This window comes from Dermacentor albipictus, chromosome 3 (assembly GCF_038994185.2).
Source record: "Dermacentor albipictus isolate Rhodes 1998 colony chromosome 3, USDA_Dalb.pri_finalv2, whole genome shotgun sequence".
In the NCBI taxonomy this organism is placed as follows: domain Eukaryota; kingdom Metazoa; phylum Arthropoda; class Arachnida; order Ixodida; family Ixodidae; genus Dermacentor; species Dermacentor albipictus.
Window position 1 is genome coordinate 46,461,946 of NC_091823.1, and position 16,583 is coordinate 46,478,528.

General features: G+C 50.5%; 1 protein-coding gene across 2 annotated transcripts in view; it reads left to right on the plus strand.

Moving 5' to 3' along the window:
• brat (brain tumor) overlaps positions 1 to 16,583 on the plus strand; it is a 127,077-nt gene that overhangs the window by 46,693 nt on the left and 63,801 nt on the right. Inside the window, exons 1-2 of one of the 2 annotated variants that reach the window (XM_065426976.1) lie at positions 9,914 to 10,019; positions 15,262 to 15,504. In XM_065426976.1, coding sequence (XP_065283048.1) covers positions 15,430 to 15,504 — 75 coding nt within the window. In that variant the 5' untranslated portion in view covers positions 9,914 to 10,019; positions 15,262 to 15,429. Of the gene's footprint in view, positions 1 to 9,864; positions 10,020 to 15,261; positions 15,505 to 16,583 lie in introns of those variants that run through there. The other variant, XM_065426975.2, reaches the window with a different exon arrangement.

Genomic DNA, 16,583 nt, shown 5'->3' on the forward strand with positions numbered 1-16,583 from the left:
CATAGAGTCCGTTAAGGAGGACTTCTGTGGGAGTTCCTGCGGGAATGCCGTGAATGACCCCTTTGACGGAGCTGTCGGGTGCCGCCACGTATGCCGTGACTGCAAATTCTCGACCGCCCAGGTGAATTGTAGAGATGCGACGGATGCTCATAGCTAGCTCTTCGTTTGGTGTGCTAGCAATAGCGATGTTTTGTACTGCGTCAATTCTTACAGTAAGGGTCCGTACGTGCTCAGTAGTGGGGTGCTGACATGCCAGCTTGATGCCTTCAGCAACCTGTGGCGTGGTCCAGGTGGCAAGGTTGAGTCCTTCTCGGGGGCGGATGATTACCTTGAGGTCATTTCGGGGTAGCGGTGGGAGTCGGGCTTGTCGGGGAACCAATGGGTGTCGGGGTTGGAGGGGTGGATTGGTGGAAGTCGATGTTTTCTTCCGACCGTACTTAACAGTGAGCCAGTCTCCGCCAGCAGGTTCATCAGGAAGTGGTATTTGTGCGTGCTCGAGATTCATCTCGGTGCCATCATTGGTGGCCATTGGTGCGCCGAAGTGGGCCAAGGTCTTCGGCTAGACCGTACCCGTCGTTAGGCTTAGCTGGGCGGGCGCTTCTTGCGAAGTTCAGAGTCCGGTAATTCGTGAAGCAAGCGACTCACAGTATTGCTTTGGGTGTCCACGTGTTCCGCTCGACGTAAGGAGTCGAGTGAGGCTGGTTGTGGCGGCGCTGACGTCAATTATCCAGGGTTTAGCGATGTAAAGGCGGAACCCATGTGCGGTGCAACCGTGCGCAGCCTCTTCTTCTTCTTCTCTCCCCGATTGCGAAGAGCCGGCCTCTCGAAGAAGCAAACGATGCTGGTGCAAGCAGTGCTTTAGACGCGAACGAAAGCAAAGCCTTGTGATCTCCTCGTGTTGGAAATGCTCTTTAGTGAGTGTGTTTTTTCCAAAGCGATCTAGTGATCTCGGCGATCTTTCGGTGATCTAGTGAGCTAGTTTCCGGTCAAACAACTGTAGTGTTGTGTTCCTGCATGCCTCCTCGTGGAACGTAAGCGGGGATGCGATCGTCGGCATTTGTGCGCTGTCCAAAGCTGTCGGCAATCTACAAAGACGGTTTAAACGCGCGAAAAGCTTCCCGGTTCATGCGGTACGTGTAGCGACCTTCATCTGTTGACTACCACTCACGTTGACTACCACTCACGTTGATTACCACTCACGTTGACTACCACGCACGTTGACTACCACTCTACATACACGCAGACGCACCAACAAAGGAATGCAGGGTCGATCGAAGCAGATACACGATGGCACGCACGCAGAAACAAGCGCGGTCAGGCACGGTCGCGGACGCTGCGAAGGAACGAAGCAGAGTTGACGTCACAACACCGCGGTTTCCGGTCTCCGCTCCGCTCGCTCACTCAAAGGGGGGCGGAGCTACAGCGCAATTTCAACCGACGATTACGTCGCTCCTAATTGAAAAAAAAACCCCAAATTTTACCGACATGGTTTATAAGGTTCCCGCATCCGTATATGAGCGTCTTATTGAATTCGACAGACTCTTCAGCTTCCCTTTAATGGAAAGCAGTAAAATCTTGAAATAAAGCGCGGTTTGATGATGGCAGTTTTAACGCCGTCACGAACGATATTATCCTCCGCTGGTGTCTGAGGAGGAAAAAAAAAAAAGGCCCTATTAAAAATGAGAAAAGCCCTGCGCGCGTATGGTATACGAAGCACTTGAGCTGTTACAGAAAGTTGCGATATATATTTGAAGCAAACGCAAAGAGGCTTTGGCTCGAGTTTGCGAACATGCACGGTGGCACGAAGTAGCGGCAGTCGTGATTCGAAGGGGGGGATTGCTTCGCACCTGCGCGAAGCGCGCCCACAGGTGTCCGTCGTCTGGCGCACCTTCCGCAGACGTCGACGATGTGTTTCGCCGAAATTTTGCTTTCAAGCACGGTCGTTGGAACGATGGACGGCCTCGTCTTGTTGTTTGCCCGTCGCGGAAGATCGTGTCTAACGTTGTGGTGTCTCTTTGTTAACATTTTTTTTCCCGCCCTGCTTGTTCTTACCGATCGAGGGGAAACCACTTGCTACCTCGCGCTCGCCGTACGTGCTTTATTGAAGAATGCGAATGTGTAAGGGCGTGTGTAGCTGTTCTCCGCTTGTTCGAAGCTTTCTTTCTCTCCTTCGGGTGCTCATTGAAATGCCGAAAGAGGTACAAGAGCCGAGACCATCTCTGTCCATGGCGCCTTTCAAAGTAAGCCAGTTGTAAATGAGCAACGTCAATTGACTAACATCATCATCATCATCATCATCATCGTCAGCCTGGCTACGCCCGCTGCAGGGCAAAGGCCTCTCCCATACTTCTCCAACAACCCCGGTCATGTACTAATTGTGTCCATGTCGTCCCTGCAAACTTCTTAATCTCATCCGCCCACCTAACTTTCTGCCGCTCCCTGCTACGCTTCCCTTGTCGTGTCTCATCGCCACCGTTGTCGTTGATTCTAAGGAAAAGCTTCCTTTAGACTGGGATTCTTCGGCATCTCTGTCTGACCGCGTAACGTGATTTAGTTATGCGCGGAGTTGTTGATGCTTGTGAGAAGAAACACCGACTGCTCCTCTGCTCCAGCGTACCGTAGTTCACCTCACATATCCTGCGGTTTCAAATCGAAGCTTTCTTTGCCTGCCCTCCCGGGTAAGGCGTAGCTACTGCTGTTTGCTGCTGGGGTGGTCAGTCTCTCAACAGATATATATAGGGAAAGGTTTAATAATGGCAGAGATATCGGCTTGTACATTCCTTTAGCCAGCTACTCTGCACTGAGAAAAGGGGAAGAGGGAAAGAAAGAAAACTATGATGGGGAACGATGACGACTGATGGAAGATGCGAAACATATAGCAAGCAAGTCTACTCGAAGCCTAGAGAGAGAGAATAAGGATATTTATTATGTGACTGTAGCTGTGGAGGGGCGTCCTCATTTCAACATGCCTTGAGCTCGGGCTGCGTCCTGGGCTTTCGCGATTAGCCGTTGCTGATCCTCGAGGTCGGAGCTGGCCAAGGCTCGATCACAAAGCTCGTTGATATGATTAAGGTTTGGCGGTTTTAGTGGTGCCTGTCTAGCTTTGAGTTCGGACCCGTATTTGAAAAAAAAAGAAAAGAAAATAAAGTTAATTGAGACCTAGATGTCCTGAAAACTAGATTTAACGTCACGCCAAGGACCTAAAATAGAGTTCTCCGACAACAGTCGGAGCCCGCAAGCTCATTAGCCAACTCATCTCGCTCTTCCACATGCAGAGGGCAGTCACGCAGCACATGTCCTATAGTCTCGTGTGCATGACACGGCTCACAGTCTGTAGGCGGTGCGTCGCAATAAGTGCCCGTACCCACGCACAAACGCCACCCGCAGCCTAAGTCTGTTGCAGAAGACTGGCACAGCTGCGCTGAATTTTTTGTGGTATTCTAAATTTTATGTTACAGTCCAATCTCTGGACTCGTCTATGGCGATTCTCCGGATGGGCACAGCTAGTGCTTCTCTGTCGCTTTTCGTACGATACTTGAGAGAAGGCAGTTGGCGTCCGGTCTGTGTAAAAGTCAATACGTACCGCTTGACTAAAGATCCGTTTCACACAGATTCCAACATGTACGTTGTGTCTGCCATGAATGTTTTCTTTTTTTCTCCGCATAGGTTAATTATTGTAATAGCGTATCTGGCGCATTATTGCGTAAGTGGTCGCTGCGTCATAAACGGGAAATATTACTGTTGCGATCGACTGCCGGTGACGTTGCACATTTGAATTTGCCAATGACTTCAGCGCATTCCATCCCGGTTTTAGTGCCGCTGACGTGTTTTTTCGTGCTCGCGCAATATGTTTTTTCCATATTCGACAACAGCGGTCATCTTTGTCTTTTTATTTAGACGCTTTGAGACTGCGCATTCGCTACAAGCGTAGATTTTCTATGGACGAGGGGTGTACGACGTTCGATGCATACGCTCGGAGCATCCACTCTAACGACTGGCTCTGCGTCAACGTGGTCGAGAAGTGTACGGACGATGGAGACGAAGCCTGGAAGGATCGATGTAGACAGAACAGCAGCGCTTCTTCTCTCGCGCGTTTCGTGCACATACGACGCCCTTGCACCGACTGGCCTTCTGCGCGAACGAATTTCCCATTAACCGATATTCCATTCCGTTACGAAATGCATGCCAGCGCTCGTGTAGTGGGTGGAAGGAGGCGGAAAATTCATTACCGCACACCTGTTGCTCGAGAGATCGCCATAGTTATTTCGTTTTCCCTTGTTTTCGTCTCGGCAGACCCAATCTGCCCCGGCCTGTGCAGCTGTCGGTAGGGTGCCCGTGTTGCGTTTCGTGTTGTTTTGTCCCCCCTTTCCTCATACCCTCTCTCCCGTCGCGCGAGGAAACCTCATATGCCAATTTTCTTTCTCTCTATCGGTGACCCTGCCGTGATCTTTCTTTTGGTGGTTTTCATGCAACGTTTACACGCGGCAGTGTCATGTGCCCGTTGTTTGTATGCAGATAAATGTTCATGTCTGTGCTTCTAATTAAAAAGTCTCAGTTGGTTGTGCGCATTTCCGTGACCTGTCTTTCTCATTGTCTTGTTTTTCTTTGTCATTTGCAATTATGCGTCGAAACCAAATCGCCCGGTCCTCTACCTTATTGTTTTCGTCCCTGACAACGCCCCGACGCCAATTCCTCCTCTCCTCTCCTCAGTGCGCGTGCAGAACAACACGTCCTCGGTTACTGGTAGCTCGCATCCACGGCTCTGCGCTGGCGCGGATCCGTGTTTCCGTCTCAGAACAAACATACGGGCGATAGCATAAAGACAATAGTGTTGATTAGGGGTCAAACACGAGGAGAGATCGCATCTTAGTTAAGATTTAAGCGTTAATGCGTATAACAGGCTGTGTTAGAGCAACGGAATGGTGACCGAAGGGAAGGGAAACGCAGCCGAGTGCGGCATAGTTAGGTAAGGTGAAGGTGGCGTGGTTACGAAATTTGCGGTTACAGGGCGAGATCGGTTCTGTCCCGGCTTCTATCTGTCGAGAACTTGCAAAGGCGGCTATACAAGGTCAGCGCGATCGGGCACGCGGACGAATGAGAGCTGGCTTTCTCGTTTCCGTGCATGCTCGGCGTGACATTTGCCGGGACGTCCGGTCTCACGATCCTATTCTGGACATTCCGTCGCTGGCATATTGATCATCGTGCCTGCTATTGCTGGCTGAAACTATAGTAGTCACGTGCTCCTCCCAGAGTTTCTCAAGCAAGACAACATGATGGAATTCGACTGCGTCAAAAAAAAAAAAAAAAAAAAACGTGGACGCCGAGTTCTTGCTTTACGGTACATTTTGCAATCGACCACGGCCATGCTTTCTTTCGTTCTTTCTTTCTCGTTTCAATTTCAAAGTCAAAGTCAGAGTTTATTCAGACAACGTATGGTACAGTTGCCTAGGGCGCAGGCCAAAAGGCAAGTGGTTGCCTGACAAAGAGTCTGCGCCCTTCTTGCTCCCATTCGACAGCGCAAGGCATTCAGCGCATAAAATAAACACTAAACGAGATGGAAATACAGAGTGGTTCGTAACATTGAAACGGGAGTTATTTCATATTGAACATTTATGTACAATTGGGAAAAATGCTGTAAGAAACAACAGAAAAAACAAAACAAAAGGAGTGGTCGATTTGTGCCGCAAACACCGATGATCACTATTCCTGCATGGCGATCTCTTCGACAATTGCGTCTGGCTCGCGCACCTCGGGTCTCTTATATCAGCGCGGTCCCTGACGCCACCTCTGCTCGACAACGGCTGGTTGCGCAACATCGCAACCGGAGCCCACGTGGTCTTTCTTTTTTCATTTTTTTTTTCCCCGAGCGCTGTGCGGCCGCGGTCACGTCGGCGGCGTCCTTCGAGAGCTGCTGCCGCTCTTTCTCTCTCGCTTTCCGGAGCGGTTGCTCGCGTCGAGCGAAAGAGCAAGGCGAAGGAGAGCAGCACCTCGCGAAGGGGTCGTCGTCGAGGCGCGCGGAGGAAATCCGCTAAACAAAAGCGGCCGGCGACGGCGCCTGGTTGTGCATCTGACGTAATGGGAAGTTTACGCGGAAGCGACCCACAGCGGTGCGTGCCTTTAATGTTTTCGAGGCGTCCCTCTCACTGAACACCGATACACGAGGTGCGCGGTGGCGTCATTGCGGTTGCAGTCTCGTACAGTCAGCCACGAAAGTTTGCTGACCACGGGATCTCGGAAAACGTTGAATTTCCGGGCGGCTCCGTAACAGTAGCCAGTAAAGAAGCCATACTTTACCATGCTGTTCGCGTATGCCAGTAGAGGCTGTAAATGCGAATACCAGGCTGCGTTGGGAAGCTGTGCAGATATTCAGTTCTTTTTCTTCCTCAAAACGCGTGTTCCGTGAAATTTTGTGGTCGACTGTACGTGCCCACGGAGTTTCGTAATAAAGTCACCGTCGGGAAATGCGGCTCTGGAGTCGCTCAGCTACAGGAATGGAAATTATTGTATAGTATACGAATCTGGTCTGCGCTCTCTGCTTGTACGTTCAGACGTTGTGGCTTTATTTGCTGTGCTTTATCTGCATGGGCCTTTATCGGCTTCAACTTAGAACCAGTACTAATCTTCCAAACGCGGAAGGCAACGACTGCGCTCGTGAATGATCACTGCGAATTGTTGCATTTATAACGCCATGTTTCGTTGAGAGTGATCAATACATCGAAAGCCACGAAGCCGTTCGAAGCCAGAAGGACGAAGTTTAGGCAAATCCATGTGCTAACCGTCATTTCCGTGCTGGCTGAACCGCCGTGCTTGCAGCTCCCGTGTATGGATGGATGGGTGGATGGATGGATGCTATGAGCGTCCCCTTTGGAACGGGGCAGTGGGTAGCGCCACGAGCGGTTGTTATTGTACTGCCTAATATGCTAGCAATGTTTAAAAAAAAGAAAAAAAAAAACCAAGGAAACCAAGAAGGCACTAGCGCCAGAGCTGCCTCTGGTAGTTTTTCTAGGGAATTTTTACACTAAGCTAAAAGAAAAAAAAAGGGGGGGGGTGGTGGTGACACCTTACCTCGATCCATCACTCCAGAGGTCGAGTCTACAGAGGAAGTAAAAAAATAATTTTCCTTCCTCCATGGGTTGGATGCTGTGAATATGACTCCAACATGGCTTTCCGCGACGCCGTGTGTAGTCTTCCTGGCTGTCTTCAACTCACATATGACGGCGGCTCTTGTTCGATTATAGTGCTTTAATTGAGCGTGGTGCTTATATATATACACTGGCGCACCATCAAACGACTCTGTAGCGTTGCTGCGCCGCGTATAGCACGCGTCCATGCATGGCGTCGTCTTCGAGGTGTCCTAATCCTTTTCACTAAACGCCGGGAAGACAACCGCTTAGGCTGTTATTCTTTGCGCAGCTGGCACGGCGATAAGTTACGCGTTATCTCTGTCCTCCTTGCTCCATGTGGTACCGTGCGCGGAAACTGCGAATATGAGACCGCTATCCGTGAACGTCGCGAGAAGTCTCCTAAATTTTGTATGCCATACCCCCCCCCCCCCCCCACGCACGGAGTTTCGAACCTTAATGACGTCGCATCTGCATACAACTTTACCGAGTGCGGTCGAAGTACGATGTTTGATGGAGCGCGGCAGGTTTGATGTCGTTGAAATATTATAAATGCAAGGCTCAATGTGCAATGAATTTATCTGAGCGCGTACGTTCCCACGTGCAGGCGCGACAGCGTTATTATATCGCAATTTCTGTGAAAAATCGTCGTACCTTGAGCCGCGCTTGCTCGATCGTGCGCTTAATTAATTTAATTTAATTGTGGGGTTTTACGTGCCAAAACCACTATCTGATTATGAGGCACGCCGTAGTGGAGGACTCCGGAAATTTCGACCACCTGGGGTTCTTTAACGTGCACCTAAATCTAAGTACGCGGGTGTTCTCGCATTTCGCCCCCATCGAAATGCGGCCGCCGTGGCCGGGCGATCGTGCGTTGCGAATAATATCGTTGTCGTGGTGGGCTAAAAAAACGGCACCGGTGTACGTTTTCGCCTCTGAGGAGCTTGTTAGGAGCATCGGTCATATAACTGCGCTGCTGTATATCGTACCTCAGCAACAGTACTACTTTTCGGTTACATTTTTTTGTGCTACTTTTCGGTTATATTTTCATTATCGCGCTCTCGTTTCGCATCTTTTCGGTATAGCATACGTCGGCTGGACGCCGCGTTCCGGCCGCTTCGCCCGCGGAGATTCGCGGCGAAGGGGCTGCTCCCGCTGCGTCTGCGATACAAATGACTGTGGTCGCTTCTTGCTTCGAAATAAGACTAAACAACCCACCTTTTGCGCCAGCCTTAATGTGTTCTTTTCACTTTCCACCCTCCAGCTGCTGCAGCGACGGTGGCGCGAATTTGAGATAAGCGCGCCTTTTCCGTTGCGTTTGCTGTGCTGCTGCCGCGTTTGTTGTGCCCGGACGCGGGAGTCGGTTCGCGTTAAATGACCGCGCTGGCAGTTCGTATACTTTCGAGTTTGGATAAATCGGGCACCAGGCCCTCTCGTGTTTTCGTTTACTTCTTACGTAGACTCAGGAAAAAAAAGATGAGATACAAAAATCTGTAGCGCCAGTGCGTGAGGTATCATTTTTATTCGTCTTAGGGTGAAAACATACTCATGTTTAATTCGAACGTAATTTTCTTTTGCCATGTCTTACTCAGGATTGTGATTCTCCCCTCTTAAGATTCGCGCACTGTGAGGCGAAGAAACGCTTCGTGCTTCGAGAAGATGTTGCATTGTCACGGCACACTTACGAAATTCGAGCACCTGTATGTAAAGCGTGGTCAGGTTATCTATACGTGCTTATACGTGGACGACCGTTGCCAAAGGGCTGTTCGCAGGAAGTTGCAAACACTGAGGCAGTGCACCCATAGAAAGGACAACTAAAGAAACGATAAAGAGGCCAGAATAGCGACTGCGCAGAGAAGCAGAACTATGTAGTATCCCTTTGTGGTAAAATCCTAAACCAGGGACTTCGTTACCGTCCAAGAGGAGGAACGAAAGTTTTGCCACATTTCTATCGCTATGTCTCTCATCGACAATGCTCGCAGTTAAACCTGCCAATCACAGCAGTTAGTAAGCATGGTATACCGTGCGGGCCACCGCGGGCCAGAGGTGAGTCAGCACTTGTATATGTATTGCAGCGTGGAAGGCCAGGTGGTAGCTATCCTATCAGTGAATCAAGTTTGCGAATGCAATGGCTTCTGTTTCACTGAGTGTGCCAAGGAGGCAAGAAGACGTTTCATGCAGGCTAGCGTGAAGTTCCCTATGAGATCCGCTTTTGACTCTTGCGGTTGTACCCCTTTACCGTCACGCCAAGGCATAATCAGAAGCCCCAGCTCTATAGCGGCGTCACCTTTAGAGGTTTTTGTATTCACACGCAAAGGAATATATTAATGGAATTAAGCGGGCTCTGGTCTTGGGGCGGGGAGATGGGACACGAACAATAATTGAATCAAGTGCACACCGGTGCCTCTCTGCTAGCAGACAAGCAGAATGCATTCCTGTTATGCACATTTACGTTGACAACTGATTTACCAGATGTCGCAACTGATGTTGTTTCTCCCAGCTACGTCTCGCTGTGGCGAGGTATCGTAACATTTATCCTGCCGCTGTGGATCAGCCAGACATTGGCGACTGAGCTGGTGACAAGATATTGTCGCGTTTTGTCTAACCAATACGTCGGCATTAGTGGGGGCGTCCGCAAGGTAGCTGGCCCCCCATAATGAAAAGCATGCTTATCAGCTTATCACGATATGCTTGCACGTCATGTTGACGCTTTTGCATATGTGTTTCATCTGTGTACCCGCAGGTTCCAATGTGAGCGCCGGCTGCAGAACAGCGGGAACCCTGGACGTAGGAGAGCTCGTCGAGCTTGGAGGAGGAGGTGGAGGCGGTGGCGGTGGCGCCAAGGGTTCCCGTCCCAGCGACATCCTCATGGAGGCGTTGCTGGAGCCCTCCCGCGAGGTGGGCTTCGCCGCTGTGCTGCCTGTTAATGCTCAGCACGCGCGCCGTAGTGTATACGTGCATTTATATCCCCCATATTTTGCCATCAAATCGTTAGCACGGCCTGCCCCGCGGCGAAGGGTCAAGGGCGACCGCAGCCAAGTCTTGCCGCAGGGATAAGCCAGCGGGTGTTCTCGTCGGCCTCTTGCCCCGTGCCTTTCTTTTTGGCGCGCGCTCTCCACGAAATGACTTGTCAAGAACAAGCCGCCAGTTTGTCACACTTTTCTTTTCTGCCTTATTTTCGTCTCATTGACGCCCACTCTCTCACGCGTACGTCTCGGATACGATGGGGTTATCGGCAAGACGAATGTCGATACTTGGCGCCGGCCGTTCTTGACTGCGAAGCATATCGGTTGGTGTTTGTATAGCGCTTTATCGCACGCCCATCCGAACTGTTGCTAACACCGCTGTACGGATCTACTCCGCGTTGCGCTCGTAGGCCGGCCGTGCCGTTTATTGGGTGTGCGTTTTGTGTGCCGCCATTCGGGCCGCGGGCTTCATTTATCGCAGCTCCGTAAGTAAACAGCTCTGCAAGGTTCCACATAAACCTTTGAATTGTATAAATCAAGAGTGTTGTGCAGGGTTGTTCCGCCGTAGGGGCTGAGCCATTGATTCCTGCGTCACTTCACGGAACGCAATAAACGAAATGCGAGGAGGCTGACAGAAAAGTTCCCTTGGTTCGGGCTCACGTACACCCCCTCGTTCTTTGCAGCTACATCCTTTGACTTCTGATAAGCTGTCGTTTCCTTGTTTGATGTCTCACGATGTGTATGCGAATTGAACCGCGTCGTATCGCGCGAACGTAATGCTCAGCCGGCTTTAGCCGCGAACGGCCGGCTGGCCTGTTGCTTTTCTATTTTTCAGCTGGTGTGCATAGCGAACGAAGTACAACACTTCATTGGAGTGCATTGCAACGTACCGCCGGTGAACACCGGGCCATAACCAACAACGCCGGCCGTGTCTCGTAGGGAAGGCTCGTAAAGCACAAAGACTAATTAAAATATTTCGCTATTAATACTGGCTACGTGCGGCCAAACTGGCGACGTCTAGGCTAGTAAGCTCCGGGTAGATGGCCTGGCCCCGTTAGCGCCCGCTGCGGAGCCAGCGCATTTGGAGCATGACTCGCAGTCCGGCGCCTTTTGTCGCCTAGTCCGCGTCGGACAAAATGCGTTTGCTTCTCCCAAGTTGACGCAGCGGGCGTTCGCAGCGTGTTGCTTTGTGGCGTATAGGAAGGTCCTAGGTCAGACGGAATCCACGGAGCCCCGTCCTGAATATCTCAACGCCGTCGGATTCGCCATCTAACCTGTACTTCGATCGGCTTGTGAGAAATAAAATAAAAACGGCAGCGGTCGCAATAGCGTGCTTTCTTTTTTTTCAATGGCTTCGCTGTAGTTAGAACAGTTATTGTTCGCGTGTTTCTTTCTAGGATGAATCATACTAAACGCCGCGCAGTTGCCCAGTGACTCTGTTGCACATTACTAACATGTTACTGCTTCACGCTATGCCCGCGCCACGGTGCCTCTAAAGTCGTACCTTTTTGTTGCTGCGTACGGCGTCACGGACTCACTTCCCGGCTGCATTATTACAAGGGCGGAGTGCAAAAGCTTGTGTGTTCTCGAGATTATATGCACGTTAAAGGATCGGAAACGCTCGAAATTATTCTGGAGCTTTCCACTCGACGCCTCTCATAGATAGCCCCGATGTTGCAGCCAATCAATCAATCAATCAATCAATCAATCAATCAATCAATCAATCAATCAATCAATCAATCAATCAATCAATCGTGCTTTATACAGGTCACTAAGAGGCTCATGTTTCAGCACGCGCCAGCCTCCATTGCGCGCCTTAAGCAGCAGTAGTATTCCAATAAGATATTTGTTTTCGGGCCTGTAAGAGGAAACATTGGTCGTGCTTATGGACTTCAGCGGACTGACGGTAGTGATCTGGTCGTATTACTGTAGTGACTTCGTGGCGCAGAATGAGAGACGGACTCTGAGCAAACGAAGAGGAAATGAAAAACCCTGTACAATATGCACAAAGGTAGCATAAAATTGCGTATGTGTAGCGGTACGAGCGCACCAGACCGACTGGGTGACTGGTAGCGACTCTTTCTCCGAACAATGAATGGGCTGGTCTGGCCTTAAATCTCCTTGCCGACCCATCGTAGGGAGGAACGGGGTGGATCGGATGCTAACGTCACTCGCGTCACATTCCTTCTTGTCGCGGGAGGTGTTGGGATTGTTGGTGCGAAGTGCTACGGGACCCTTTACTTTGACCAGCTGGAAGGGGTCAGCAGTTCAAAGGAACTTTGGAGGCTCGAATAGTGGCATAGAGGCAAGGCCATCGAGGGTGCAAGCAGTCCGTTGATGTTTGAAGGGTAGCACACGGGCAAACACCTCAGAAGAACGCGCGGAGTCGAGGTGTGTCTGTGTGTCTTTGGGTCGGGTCAGGGAGGAAGATCATAGGCACGCAGTCAGGCACAATAATCACTGAGCTCTATCGGCAGCGCATTCCGCCCGGGGCGTGGTGAATTCTGGGTCCTGCCTGCTTGCGAGAGACCGTTCGCTCGTAGGATTAAGTCGGCCATCGCGTTCGCCCAACTGTCACGGTTGTCAGCAGTGGCCTCAGGTGCCACGCGTGATTTTTCTCGTCCGTATGCTGCTCTCGGGTACCCTATAGTTTACGTATGACACCCAAGCTACGGCCAAGTTATGGTAGCAGATACGTTTAATAATTCGCCGTTTTGACATTAAACAATTTAGGCATTGCGCAGTGTTCGTGCGATGGTGCCAGTCGGTCGCGTTCGTGCAGATCAATCCACGTTCCGCATTAGTATGAATTACCCATCCTCCCGCCTTCTCACCTGTCTTTTCTCGATCGAAAATGACAAAAGAAAAAAAATTGTACCGCACCACTCAAGCTACGATATCATGCAACAGTGCGCAAGACTGTATCCCGTGCGATCTGCTTCTGTTACTCAGAGGCCAACCGTTTCTGGGGCATGGGATATATGTGGTTTCCAAACCAATGCGCCCTCTCTATAAGATGCAGATCTTGAAGGCTGTGCTTTTGCTAGTTGCATGCAGCGGAGGCGCCTGCAGGAGCCAGAAACAGCTCATGACCGCCGTGTTTTAGACACTGCGCATAAGTTCTGCCGGCATTCGATTTATAGCTTTTCTCTCAATATCCGTAAAGCTCGCCCTCTTCGCTGAAGTCAGTCGGATTTCGAGGCTTCATAACAGCCGGCGACCTCGGTGAGCCCTCGTTGCCGGGCGGTCAGCGGGGGCGGAAACTGAAACTTAGCGGGTCAATAAACAATAAAGAGAAAACAATACGTTGAGCTGTTTTAATAAATGCTAATAAAAGTTGGGAGGGAAGTAACGTACGAGCAATCATTCTTTTTAAATGCGATTAGCACTCTTTGCCTACTTCAATCGTTTTGAGCCTATACATCCATCCGCCTGCCCACCCATCTACCCACCCTTCCCTTTTCTTTCCGAGGTACAGTCTTTGTCAGACTTAGCCCGAACAGCGAAGACATCTGTAGCAGCTTAATTTTAACAAACGTGGCTGCAGGGATCAAGCATCGAATGCCTTGAAAGCAAGGCGTATTGAGCCATCGCATTCAAGGCACCCCGGCCGGAAATCTACAGCACCGTCCGCAGTAGAAGCAAGAAGGTGTCCAAGGCGCGTTACGGTTAAGTAAGGCGGATACTGTACGCTGATTTTAGTTACAGCACGGCAAGACGAATGCCTTGTGCGGCGCAGTATTAGTACGCCCGAAATGCGCTCGCTTCCGGCGCCATACGCGCGGCCGAAGCACCGGGCGTGTCGCGCGGGGTTGTTGACGAGTTTTCCGCATATGCGGCTCGCACGCGCCGACAGGGCAGAAACGCGGCCGCCGGGCGCCTTCGATCGGGCGGGCCGGGGCCCCAGGCGTGGGTGACGCCGGGAAAAAACTCGCGCGGGCCGCGGGCTGCGGCAGCGAGTGATTCAGAGCCCGCGTGCGTTTGCCGGACGGGCCGAAACGCTCGTCATCGGCTCTGGCGTCGCTGTCGCCGCTAGGGGGGTCCGGACGGCGCGGCGCGCACAACTCGACTCTTGACGCCTTGCGCGCGCGCTCCTGTCTTGCGTTCACTCAACGAAAAGCGCGGGAAGCTCGCACGCCGTCGCGAACCGCGTGCTTAAAGACTCGGAAAGGCGTGCGCGTTTTCCAGCTGTCGGCGACGAACGTTGTTCGTTTGTGCGTGCGTATTTTTCTTTTTTAAGTTGGTTTCGCTCGCTGCGTCTCTGTTGCCTGTCCGGGGACCTCGTAGGCCCGCGAAGCGCTGGGCGCTTCTCTGCCGCGCAACTACGACGCGTGTGGAAGTAAACGCTGTTGCTCTGCGCGCACAGGTAAGGCGTGTTAGTCGTTGGAGCTCGACTGCTTCTTCTCTTTTTTTTAATCCTCTCATTTTCTTATCTACCGGTTACGATTTGTATAGATGCCCGGCGCTATTCCTCCTTCGTAACCGTCGAGGGAAGTGAGATAAACGCGGACGTTGCTGGCGCTCTGTTTTTCACGTGCATCAGGGGTCATTTTCGTATTCCTTTTACTAAATTACTACGTAGATAATTATGTTTGAGCTAGGTGTCTTGTTCCTGCTCGGTATTGCCTAGCAAACATTTGGTTGAGATCAGTCTCGTTTAAATAGTATTGAGCGTTAGGATACGAAAAAAAAAAGTTTTCTGATAAAAGGCCCTTTCTGATGGACGCGCATTGGCACCTATAAACATTGGCACAATAACCCGCTATGTTGGCACGGGTGCTACCTTCTTAACTAACAACTTGCCTCCGCCCAGTCTACTACTACTACTACTACTACTACTACTACTACTACTACTACTACTACTACTACTACTACTACTACTACTACTAACTAACTAACTAATTACTACCACCACTTAAGATAAAAGGCAGCAATGCAGGGATAGCACTAAATTATTTCGGTTATTGCTTTACTGCCCCGAATTCGCGATTTCTTTTTTTCGTTCGCAGTGAAAGGTGCAAATCATTGACGATAAAGGTGGCCAGGGATATCGCGAGTTGACACGTTAACGCCCCTTTGTTGTTATGTATCCTGCGACGTCTTCATATAACGTAACCGGCAATCAGCTCTTCAGAGCGCGCGAACATTTGTCTTTTGTTCTGCATTTGTTATAGGTGGCTGGGGCATCTACATGAGCGGTGCTTAAAAAACAAAGGAAAAGGAGTGCTTTTTCTCGAAACGCACCTGCGCTTGGCGTTGTAACTGCGCAACTTTCAACGGGGGAAGAGCGCACGGTTTTGCGGACGTCGGGAGGGCGCCATCAACAGCTGTTCTGGGCAGCGATGACCCGTTTCTATGCCGGCCATCACCATCCGCATTGGGACCATGCAACAGCGCTTCAGCGGCAGCATTTATTGGTGCGTGCTCTTCTCCACGTATTGACATCTGTATACATGTAAATGGAAGAGTTCTGACGTCATCAGCATGCTGTTGAGCAGAATGTGGAGGTTCCTGTATGCAGCTCTGCCTGCTAGTTCCTTAACCTGAACTGCATTGATCTGTTGCTACCGAAACTTATCAATTGTTATACTAGTATATGGGTTAATATTAAGAAACACGGGACAGGTTGACATCTCCGGGAGTAGTAGCCGATTTCTACATTGTGTTGGCATTAAGTGAGTGCAACAGGGCATATAGAAAAGGAAGAAAATGGAGAGAAGGATTCGTTATGCATGACCGTGGGGCGAAACATGTTGAGGCAGAAACGTGCGAAAACACATTGCGCCATTCAAATCGCACACCGTTTTGCTTGCACCGCTATCAACGTCATCGCCGTTTCACCCTCGGAACGTGTCGGTGTCGAGGTAACACAGGAAGGACGTGGTTGCTTAACGTGCATTCCGCGCTCACTTGTACGTCGTAAAAAAAGGGCGCGAATCTTGTGGAAAAGCTGCGATCGATCGATATCTCAGTAATTGCTTTTGCGATTCGAAGGTGTGTTAGCCGCCATGGCGGTATAGATGACCTGAAACTATTGCAGTTTTGAACGCATTTCTCCCATCTGTTTCAAGATAATGCGGTCTCACAAACGACGGCAGCTATCTGCGTTAAAGGCAACTGCGTGGCCAGGAGCGTGATAGTGCCAATATATACGCGTCTCTTAGGGTAATATGTTGGCTCAAGTGCCAGAACCAGACTATCTGGAAGCTGAGCAGAAAACTAACCTGCTTGCTCAGACGCAGGTCATGTAGACATCATCAGGTTTTAACTGAGGGTACGCACTGAAGTGGAACGATAATTACAATGAATGAATGTGTCACAACTGTGCAATTTTCTCATTCGTGTGGTTGAAGTCTTATTGCTTTGACTATTTTGCATTTCTTTCGGTGCCTAATAATCTGTTAGTCATGCACTTTGCCTGGAATAAAGTTACCGACCGCTACCACTTGAGCGGAGAAAAATAAATATATGTGACCTGTTGTAAACCTCTCGCAGA